Source organism: Neolamprologus multifasciatus, chromosome 5 (assembly GCF_963576455.1).
Source record: "Neolamprologus multifasciatus chromosome 5, fNeoMul1.2, whole genome shotgun sequence".
Lineage (NCBI taxonomy): Eukaryota > Metazoa > Chordata > Actinopteri > Cichliformes > Cichlidae > Neolamprologus > Neolamprologus multifasciatus.
Genome location: NC_140443.1, coordinates 8,609,196 through 8,620,287, shown reverse-complemented (window position 1 = coordinate 8,620,287; position 11,092 = coordinate 8,609,196). Strand labels below are relative to the sequence as shown.

Sequence of the window (11,092 nt, the reverse complement as noted above, 5' to 3'; positions counted from 1 at the left end):
GTTTGCTAATATACTTTATACCAAAGATCGGCATAGCTACCATGTTCTGCAAAGTCTGGTTTTGAAACCTAGAGCCCAGTATTTTTCCTCTCATTGTCATTGCTGTTTAAAACTAGATGACACAAGTGAGGCGTGAATCTGGCATGCATGGTGCACTTATGTTGGCGACTTATCACTTACCTCCAGCTCTAACTTCCTTGTGATGACAATCAGGACTACAATGTACAAAATGAACAGCATGTTGTTTTCAGTCACCCCTTGAGCTTGCATTCAGGAAAGTGCTCACTGAAGTCATGGGAAACAGAAGCCAATGACTGTCACTATGTGAGAAGTTACTACTCACAGCTCAGACATCAATAATAATATGTTTCCTATTTTTAACATAAACGGCATAAAAATGGTAAGTTTGTAATTAAAGTCTTCAAACGGTACTGAAGTAAAAAGTTGGAGTACAAACAAAAACCAGCAACACATGGAAACGTGATAAGAAAAGTATTCCTAACTACAATTTTGTATTTGGCTACATAATCACTTACTTAAAGAGCAATTTTTATTTATTTATTTAATCTGATCACTTTGAATTCTCTCTCACCTAAAGACTAAGGTTGGCTTGCAGTGTTTGAGGAGGTCTGAGCTAATCGGCAAAGACACACACACACACACACAGAGAGAGAGAGAGAGAGAGAGAGAGAGAGAGAGAGAGAGAGAGTTGTCTGCATAAGTAAACATGGCTGCCTTATAAATATAAATTGCAGTCAATGGAGGTGGAATTCCTTTGCACTCACTCACCCAGCCACTAGTCCTCTTGGCTTCACTTTGAACACGCCCGTAGCAGGTGCTTTTTGAACTAACTGTGCAGTTGTGTTTTAGGCTGTGACTTTCAGGTTAAGTATAATTCTGCCAAAACCAAAAACCAACCAACCAAACAAACAAACAAACAAAAAAGCCTGAGAAGATTTGAGGAGACCTGGGTTTGGGGCTCAGTGACAGTCATCAGCAAGAAGCCAACTGAAGGTTGCCCGCTGCCTGTTGCGCCTCACCTTCAGGCAGCAACCGGCCACTGGCTGGAAACAGCACTGCATCTGCCAGCATCCAGCCAAGTCATTGACTCAAGAACATCAGAGCATCATTGCTGGGGTAAGACGTTGCTCTCTTAAACAGGGTCTTGGATGTTTCTGTAGCACAATCTTATTATAGGCCCATTATTTATAGGACATAAGCTGTATATCTGAGATATATATGTGTGTGTGTCTATAGTTTTCTTAGTAGTCTTGAACAGGTCGTGTAACCTAATTAGTGAAATCCAGAGATTTTGACTCTGTTAAAAAGCAACAGTTATTAAAGGGAAAAGTTTAATGATTAAATACATTCCCTGTTCATAATATGAAAGTTAAGAGTAAAAATATTAAAAAGAAACATTCAAACCTTCCTGAACCAACTGCAAGTCAGATTAAGCAAATAAATAAATACCCAGTCAAATATAAAAGGAAAAAAAGAGACTGAGACCTGTTCTTCTTCTTTCATAAATCTCATGCAAATCTGAAAGTTTCCATTCAGAAAGGAAATATGCAAAATGTGGTCAGATAAAATGCTGTTGTCAGTTAGATGCCATAAACCACAGCAATAGACTGACTTTGAAACAAACACAAAAAACTCAACAGATTTCGTTCTGCTGTCACTGTGGGATGAGACGGGGAATTTCACTGTGGTTTTAATCAAAGGTGGAAATCAAATACGACTGCAACTACCTGAGACAGAAAGAAGAGAAATTCCAAAGAGGAATAACAGAAGCGGATTGTCTGCTCTGTTTCTTCCGAGGGTGCAAGTGCATTTATATTCCTTTTCATGTCAAGCTAATCGATTATTTCTCAGAGGCCTTGTGACCTTGTTAGTATAGAAATGTATGAAATTATTTTTGTCTGTGTTTAAAGCCACAGTTTAATTAAAATCTTTTTAATTCATGGCACAGATAACAAGATAGCACACATAATCACATGTAAGGCATAACATTGTACAAACAGTGGGGTAAGAAAAACAGAAAAGACCTTTCTATTCCCCCCCCAAAAAATTGGCTATTCTCACTTTATCAAAATATATAAACCACATCTCCTGATAATTTCATGCAATACTTGGTTACTCGATTCAGGAGGTTTGGTGTGAAATACTGGGGCAGGTTTTTACACAATCAAATAGTAGTTCTTTCCTGGTTGTCGGACCAGGTCTGAAGTCAAAAGTGTTTTTAAAGCTTTGAAACAGATATCATATCATATAAACACAGAAATAATGGCACACAATTTCATAGCTTTGCAATCAGTACACGTGAAAGGTAACAGTGATGATTGTGTAAAGAGTGAACAAACCCTAGCTCCTTTTTCACTTCCATTGGGGGGGGGGGAGGGTGGGAGGGGGGGAGAGAGAGAGAGACCTGACTTCTCATGAACAATCTGCTGCCTCTGATCGCTCGGGAGACTGAAAATTATCCGGGATTCTCTTCTAAAGAAGCACGCTGACAGTTTGCTGACACATTTTCAGATTTGCAATAAGTTTCAAACCCACACAAGTTAAAAAATTACATTAAATAAACAAAAAGTAAAAGATTTATGTTCCCATGAACTGGTCATATGCAAATATGAACTAGTTGCATCTAGAAAAACAAGTTGATGGTTCAACCAAATCCTCTACATATGCCCTGTTAGACATACAGGATTTGTTCCTTGTTCCTTCTTACATATTTTTCTCTTCAGTGGCTTCACAGCCCATTTCCCTCAGACTTGCAGGATTTCAGTTATGTTGGGTCAAGTGCGAAATTGTCCAATAGTTTCTGTATTTTTTTCTTTGTTTGTTTGTTTTGCTTTTAATTTTTATTTCTAGCATTTAAAGGTTAACCAGAGTGCCTGTTTGCCAGCGTGTGCTATGATCTGATAAAGTTATGGGTTGTGAATTGTGTCTCAAATAACATATATCATCACACTTTGTAAGGCAGCTGATGAAAAGGGTCATCCTTGTGTTTAACATTTAAAAAACTGTTGTTGTTTTTTTGCTTGTTTGGGTTTTTTTTTCTTTTTCTTTAATCTTGTGATGATTTACAATTTAAACCCAGCGCTCAAGAAACCCCTGAGGCCACGTAACGGCAGCCCCTATATCTGTCTAGAACAGTGACAGGTTTATTTTTTTTTATCCCATTTTCAAGTTTTCCAATCTTTAGGTCCAACCCCAATTAAATGAGGTTTATTACCAGCATAATTAGCTCTAAGTAGACTCTTTGTCAAGATTAATTTAGACCAACATCAAAGCCATTTTCCTTGGATATTGGCTTAATGCCTGCACACCTGACTAACAGCAGATATGAATCACCATACACCCCCTAGCAGTGTGGGTGGTTGGAAAAATTTGTTAAAAACAGAGTTTAATGGGATCAGTATTATAAGGCAATGTAAGTACAAGCACATGAAATAAACCTTTATTGCATAAAATAAGCACATAAACTGAAGCTAATTTATAACGTGAACAGAGCACCTGCACATGTCACTGCTGCAATAAAAAATTCCCTAAGGGAGCAATCTGCAGATCTAAATCTCCTCTTCCAACCAGCAGGCGTTTCTTTCAGAGCAACAGTCATATTAAGTAGGAAGAAGATGAAATTCCTTCCGTTTTTCTCTGAACAATGACTTCATGAGCAGGACCAAATTTCCCATGAGGAACAATAACAGGGGGAAAAAAAGGGGCGGGGGGTGTCACATGGCAAACAGTCACTCTTGGCTGTATACGCTTCTTTAATACCAGACTGAAACACTACCAGCATAACACTCAGTGTGTTTTGATCATGCCTTGATAGATGGCATCAGATCTAATCGCTGACCTTTTCTCTTTTTTGGTGCTTGAGTGGATTCATCCAAGTTAAACAAGACCAGACATTTAGAGTTGTTTTAATCACTACTCGTTAACTATAACACTTACCTGTCTTCTTTCACAAAACTGTTCAACAATGCTGAATTGGCTCGCAGGTTAATATTTAGCTAGATTGGCTCCACTGGTTTGGAAATTTCACCACTTTCATTTTAGGAAAAGAATTTTTCCACATAAAAATATGACCCACAGGTTGGGCAAAGGGCAATTTAGATGAAAAAAAAATCTCTTTGTGCAGCTATAACCATACAAAACTTAAGGCAGTGATACAAACTTCACCTCACATAATCACTGTATTTATGTTAAATAAGACCAAGCAGGTGGAAAAAATATGGTTCCCAGGGAGGGCGCCAGCATAGATGGAGTCCCATTCCTTCTGATTCCAAGGCTGACTTTGCTGAGTAAATGGAGCAAGCTCTAATGCTCCTGAAATGAATATCAGTGTCTTGACCAAACTCATTTAGAGATCAGTCAGGGCCTTAATCCCTCTCTGCAGGGGTGGGTGTTTGTGTCTTTCTCTGGTGTCCCAGCTTCCTTTTGGAAGAAGGTAATATGGCTAAATTTGCTTTGCTAATGGGCTTAGCGCAAGCTGTTACAGAGCAGAGTTGACACACAGCAGCAGGCTTGGATACCAGTGGCTTTTAATCTGACAGACTGATGGAGTAAAAGGCAGGGTGGGTGATATTTACGAGAAGTTTAGAGATAAAAGGAAGACTGTGGAGGCTATTTATCAATGGCATGCTGAGGTCCAAGAGCTAGAAGGGGATTTTTTTTTTCTTTTTGCAGTTGAATTTTCATTTAGTTGTGTTTGGCAACAGTGGAAATACAGTTTTAGCTTGTTCAGATTTTACATTTCTTTTTAGATGAATATTGCCACGCAATCCACGTTTTCCTATTGCAGGCTGATGCGCCTGACCTTAATAGGAGACCAGTTCAGACAGCAGCTTCAGGGAGTGTGTAATCTGAAATCCCACATAACAGACAATAATTCTCCACTGAGTTGGTTTATTTTGATAATGGAAAGCTAGAATCATTTCTGAGCTCGTATTGTGTGTGTGTGTGGTGATAAAATGACGACAGGTTAAACTGGGAAAACCTTACACGGAACGACAAAAATGTATTTAAAATAAGAGAACTGGTAATGACAAGTAAAAGCATTTTAACAAGAACAAGAGTAGGAAAAAAATCAAAGGTACAAACAGCATAAGCAACAAAACAGATAAGATCACGGTCAGTGCAGCACGGCTGAGAAATTCACGTTTGTTAAAGGTTTTGCAAACTAAATGGATTCTTTTTCTTTCGAGAGCTCTCATTTCAAAGTTACCCTTATTGTTGGTTTTGACTCGGTGGATGCTATATATCACTTTTGCAAATTTTACGAGACTTTAATTGTTTGCACTTTGACAATTTACATGGTGACTCTCCCTGAACATGTACTCTGTGGGAGTTTACTTCCTTTACTGTGGCATCAGCCACAGCTGCTGATAACCTGCTGCTGTGTCCTCCCATTTACCAGCTGTGGCAGGTAAGCATTATGGGTGTCATAATCAAGATTACACTTGTGCTACAGCTTACAAACCTTCATAAGTGTACACTTTTAAAGGCCACCTCCTATTAAAGGGCTGTTTTCATAAAGCCTGCTCTTCATAAAACAGACATTTTGGCTGGGCAGATTTTATGCACGCTCTTCTCTCCACATTATCTAACTTCGATTTGATTAAAATCTCCAGCTGACAGTGGAGACAGAGGGCTGCAGAGACGGCACCTTGAAAGCCCGGGCAGACAGCAGAGCTGTTTTGGGTCTCAATACAAGTCACCTACCCCCATGAAACGAATCATTCTGGGCCAGTGACCCTCAAATAAGAGACTCAGTCAGATTCCATTTTGCCCCACGCCTGTCAGCGCTGTGTGTGTTTTAACTGTTTTGAGGGTCAGTATCTCCATTAGACTTATAGAGCTTCTTATAGAGCCTACACCAGCACAGTCTAACCTCAGTTCTCTGCACATTCATGCACAACTCTGATGGAGATCATTGCAAAACTAAAGCAGCTGTCATTTTAGTATCTTGAGAAACAAAGGAGAGGACCTGTTTGAAAAGGTAACCATGACTTAAATCATGATTTTTTTTTTGCATATTTGTTTGATTAAATTACTTAAAATGAACTAATGTCTGCTGCAGATTTAAGTGGCATGCACACCTGTTACCATGGGCTTGTGTGACAGAGAGATCTTTCAGATTTTATGCTACGCCGAATAGTTACAAACTTTTAAATCACGTCTCACTTCATTTGCAGTTCACAGCATAGAAGTTTAATGTGGCTTTTTGTGTTTCTTTTTCTCTCTCTCTCTCAGGACCAGTTATGTCAAACCCAGTGGGCAGAGTACCAGAAACCACATCGTATGGGTCTCGGATTGGGATGACAGAGGACTCCCTCTCCATCTTGGAGCAAAGCAGAGGCTGCGAAGACCCCTGGGAGATGGGGGAAACCAAACCAAACGTGGAAGCCCTGGAGCGGGGCATGCCAGGCGTCTACCTCTCCTGCTTCGACATGCTCCTCACAGAAGATGCTACTTGGCTGGTGAAAGTTTCAGAGGCCTCTTCAGCACTGGCTTTACCCATGAACCGCGTAGAACCCCGGGAGGAACCGGAGCAGTGCCCGGTCATTGATAGCCAGGAACAGGGGATCTCTCCTGGCCTGGAGGGGCAGGAGGAGGAGCGATCCCTGGAGCAGGTGCAGAGCATGGTTGTGGGAGAAGTACTGAAGGACATTGAAACAGCCTGCAAACTGCTCAACATCACCCCAGGTAGGCTGCTTTCCAGCACACCTGCAGCTGTGGCGAGTGTATTACAGTGTATAACTGACAAAGAAGCTGACCTTAAACAAAACATATTTCATCTCCCCCAAAATGCTGAAGTGTTTCTCTGTATTTGCAAATATAGAAGTATTCATTCAGATACTTAAGCTACTGGATCTTACTCGCAAAATCAACACATATTTGTGTGGACACAGGATGACAGAACTCCTAAATCATATCCTTACTGACGCAAAGCTGTGTTTGCCTGCTCCAGGATCTGTTTAATCCTGACCTTTGCAAAGGTACTCCTGGATTGTAATAGTGATGGTTCTTGCCTGCCAGTAGACGTGTACACAGTCTTAAGGGCGAGGCCTCTCCTGCTCATAAAGCAAACAGAGGAAGCGTTTTTCATGTATTGTATGGCTTCTAGCTGTTATAAACCTATGCAATCCCCAATCGTCTGTTCTACGGATTAAAACTGTTGTGGCATAAAAGCTTGATTATCTTGTGGTTTCAGCAGATTTATTATGAGTCAAAGGCAAACAAAATACAGACAGGGTAAAGGTGAAAACAATATTGATATATAAATGACTTATCTTGATCCATATGACATTAGTGTCACTAAAGAAATGGTCCGAGATAAGGTCATTTATTGCATTGGCAGCTGGAAGTTTTCTCACTGATTTCATATCTATTTCCGCCTGCAGATCCGATAGAGTGGAACACTGGGAATGTCCAGAAGTGGCTGCTCTGGACTGAACATCTCTACAGATTGCCCCATGCAGGAAAGGCCTTCCAGGAGCTGACGGGAAAGGATCTGTGCGCCATGAGCGAGGAGGAGTTTCGCCAGCGTTCCCCGCAGTGTGGAGACACGCTGCACGCACACCTGGACATATGGAAGTCAGGTAATATTTATTTAACACGTTCAACATGTGCAACCTGCTGCACCCCCCGTGATGATTTTATTATCGGATATTTGGCTGCTGTGAACTTTTGAGCGGGTGCAAATTTTATTATTGCGTTCATGTGTGTTTGGGTGGGATTATTTGAAGTTCTCGCCTTTTCTTTAACTTTTCTGCATCTGTTTACTTTCCAGCTGCATGGATGAAAGAGCGGTTTTCCATTGGAGAGACTAAAACTACAGGTAAGATTCTTATGTTTGCATAAGCTGTCATGCAAGTTGCATTCACACAAAAAAATCCAACGCACAGTATAATTTTAACACTGTATTTTACATAGACGCTAATAACTATATGCTGCAGAATTTCAGTGAAAAATCAGGCTTTTGCATTGTGTATTTTCAGTGTCCTGATTAAAGGGCTCCTTGATCTTTTGGTCCCTCACGGTACAGAGCTTTTTCATTGAAACAATGCACAAGAACCCTGAGGACTGAATGGTTTTGTTTTGCTGTGCAGGCAGCGTGGAGCTATGGTCTGAGGCAGATTCATCTTGCTCAGGTCAACCAATTCATCTGTGGCAGTTTCTCAGAGAGCTCCTGCTCAAACCCCACAACTATGGACGTTGCATTCGCTGGCTCAATAAAGAAAAGGGTACTTTCATTTTCATTTCATTTCTTCTTTATTTGCTCTATTTAGTCCTTAAACAAATGAATAAAACTTAATTTACCTTGTGTTTTTAAATAAAAGCAGAAAAATGTGTATGACATTGTGCTATTACAATTTAAGTGCTTTCTTCTTTTATTCTTCAGCTTAAAACAAAATGTTCTAAAAAAAAATTTACATTTCAATTTTTGTCACAACTGCTTTTATCTCTTATTAGTTCATCTACTGTTTTGTAGGCTCATCATACTGCTTTGATGCTCCAAAATCTTGACACATTAATTTAAAAAAATCAAAAAACAAACAGGAAATATTTTGAATGAGAGTAAAATTTTTCAATAAATTTGCATTATTACAATTTAAAAGTAATAATTGTAGGACAACACTACATAAGGGGGCTATGTGTGTGAAAATTAGTAGAACAAATATAGTTATTTCATTCACTGTTCTTATTTTAAGGCAGATTTAAATCAGAACCTAAGAGTGTGCAGGCCTCCCTCCTTTTTTTCACAACCTGTAGTGCAATGGTACAAATTGGTACAAACACTACACAATAAAAATCAGCCACACACAATAAGAATACATCATTAAAGCGTATTTAAAGTGAAACCGCAATGGAATGAATGCCGGATGTATGTCAGGGTTTCGCTTATTTGGTTTGTTGATGCCCGAAAGGCAAAAAGCATGCCAAATGAAATATGAGTCCAAGTGGCGGACTTTTTATGTGTGCACATAAAGTGTAATCATCCACTGTTTTGCACGTGTTGTGTTGTGTGGTAATAACGGCTTTTGATTCCCACCAGGTATTTTCAAAATCGAAGACTCTGCTCACGTGGCGAGACTGTGGGGACAACGAAAGAATCGACCTGCAATGAACTACGACAAGCTGAGCCGTTCCATACGTCAGTACTACAAGAAAGGCATCATCCGCAAGCCCGACGTGTCTCAGAGACTGGTCTACCAGTTTGTTCACCCAGTATGAGACTGCAAGCAAAGTGGGAGGAGAAGGCAGAGGACGATGAGATGGGAACTCGGAAAATTACAAAGACAAATTGTGTCACCATGCACCTAATTCCTGAGATGAAAAGGTGACATGGAACATGTGCACTGAATTACCCCGATGGTACACACCTGACTGCCAACACTGAAGTAACAGCTGGCAGCTGCTGCAGTCTTATCTGTGCAAAGCCAGACAAGAAGAGACAAAAACAGTGTAGCTGTTGAGGCTTTTTCCTGCTGCAAAATTAAAAAGATAACAGAATAAAAAAAACACAAAGACAACGCAAAACAGAAAAACAGTACATGAACTGCCTTATTATTTGCATGATCTGCCTGTTGATGTTTCCCTATTGTGATTTCCAAATATCTTGAGCTCAAATCAAAGCGTTACAACTGATGGCTCTTCGGTAAAAGCGTCTACAGCTGCACTGGCTTTGTCTGAACAGGAAACTCTTATCTCATCTTGAAGCACCTGACAAATGGACTTCCTCTTTTTAGGAATTGCCTCAAATCCCGCTGTGGAAGTGTACTAGGGACCCTTGTATATATGTTTGTTTTCTAATGTATAACTTCTGAAGTGTGATGCATTCCTCTTTGAATACCTTTATATAGTTTACCCTGCCTGGTCCATTTACACAGCCGTATACTGCAGTTAATGCTGTGGGTCTTTGAAACCCAAAGTTTTCAAAATGTAATAAACCAAAAAGACTTGAAATGAATAATCATATACAAATGGAGACAAAATATGCAAAAAAAATAAAGTTTTACCTGAGAATTGACGAGACATGTTGCACAAATTCATCATTCCTGGAATATGAAATGATTTTCTTCAGTCATTGCACTGGTTGGCAACTTGAAACACGGGATAAATTATTAAAACTTTTTTTTTCATTCTATTTTATTAGTTATTTATGCATCTTTGGATGGCAGAGAGCTGGAGCTCCCAGCTGTCATAGGATCAGAGAACACCCTGGACAGGTTGCCAGTCTGTCACCAACTAGTCATACTCATTCACACCTGCAGCCAAGTTAGGATCACCAGTTAACTCAGTAGTACCGAATTTCCCAGAGGAACCCACCCGAGGGATTAATAAAGTTTTATCTTATCTTATCTTAGTATATCCTCAAACACAGAGCCTCTTTAGCTGGGACCTAGCCTAGCAGGGCAAAAATATGAAGTGAAAAATAAGCTGAACAAACATTTTGCTGGTTCTATTATGATAACCCATGATGCATTTTTAATAAGTTGGGGTTTTTTTACTTATAAAGTTGGGCAAGCACAGGGCGAACATGCAAATGAAACACAGAGAGGTCCCAGGCAACCACTAGAAACCGCTGCGAGTCACGGGTTAACTTTTGTTTTTAAATGCTTAATTGTCAAACGATGTCACGATCATTTCATTTCTGTATTTTACGTACATAAGTTTAGATTAGTTATTTATAGTTGGTTTACACAGCTTTGTGTATGTATGTGTATGTATGTGTATGTATGTGTAATGTGTATATATAGACACGTGTGTGTGTGTGTGTGCGTGTGTGTGTGATTTACATTGCTGTGCTTGAGAGCCACCATCTACCGGAACCAAATTGCTTGTATGTGTCTGCACATATACTTGGCCAATAAACACGATTCTGATTCTGATCTCAGTGTCAACTTACTGCTGCACCTGTTAAACAATCAAAAAAGTCGCGATAAAAAAATAATTCCACTGCACCATGACAACAAAACTGTAGGCAAACTTTTGAAATAAAAGTTTCAAAAGTTTAGCATGTTATTCTTGCCATAAAGTCTGGACACCGAGTTTAATAATCTCCCATAAGGGAGCTGCACTG

General features: G+C 39.7%; 1 protein-coding gene across 1 annotated transcript; it reads left to right on the top strand.

Annotated features, from left to right (window-relative positions):
* The first annotated feature begins 664 nt into the window (after positions 1-664).
* spdef (SAM pointed domain containing ets transcription factor) lies at positions 665-9,531 on the top strand. The gene is made up of 6 exons (XM_085159724.1): positions 665-1,137; positions 6,259-6,711; positions 7,410-7,607; positions 7,799-7,846; positions 8,118-8,252; positions 9,065-9,531. Exons 2-6 carry the CDS (start codon positions 6,267-6,269, stop codon positions 9,241-9,243), a joined length of 1,005 nt encoding a protein of 334 aa, XP_085015850.1. The 5' UTR covers positions 665-1,137; positions 6,259-6,266; the 3' UTR covers positions 9,244-9,531.
* The last annotated feature ends 1,561 nt before the right edge of the window (positions 9,532-11,092 follow it).

What these genes read in the sequence shown, in the direction of transcription:
- spdef (XM_085159724.1), top strand. Translation starts at nt 6,267, where the DNA reads ATGTCAAACCCAGTGGGCAGAGTACCAGAAACCACATCGTATGGGTCT. An exon ending in ACTGCTCAACATCACCCCAG is followed by an intron (nt 6,712 to 7,409) that starts GTAGGCTGCTTT and finishes TTCCGCCTGCAG; the next exon opens with ATCCGATAGAGTGGAACACT. An exon ending in CTGGCTCAATAAAGAAAAGG is followed by an intron (nt 8,253 to 9,064) that starts GTACTTTCATTT and finishes GATTCCCACCAG; the next exon opens with GTATTTTCAAAATCGAAGAC.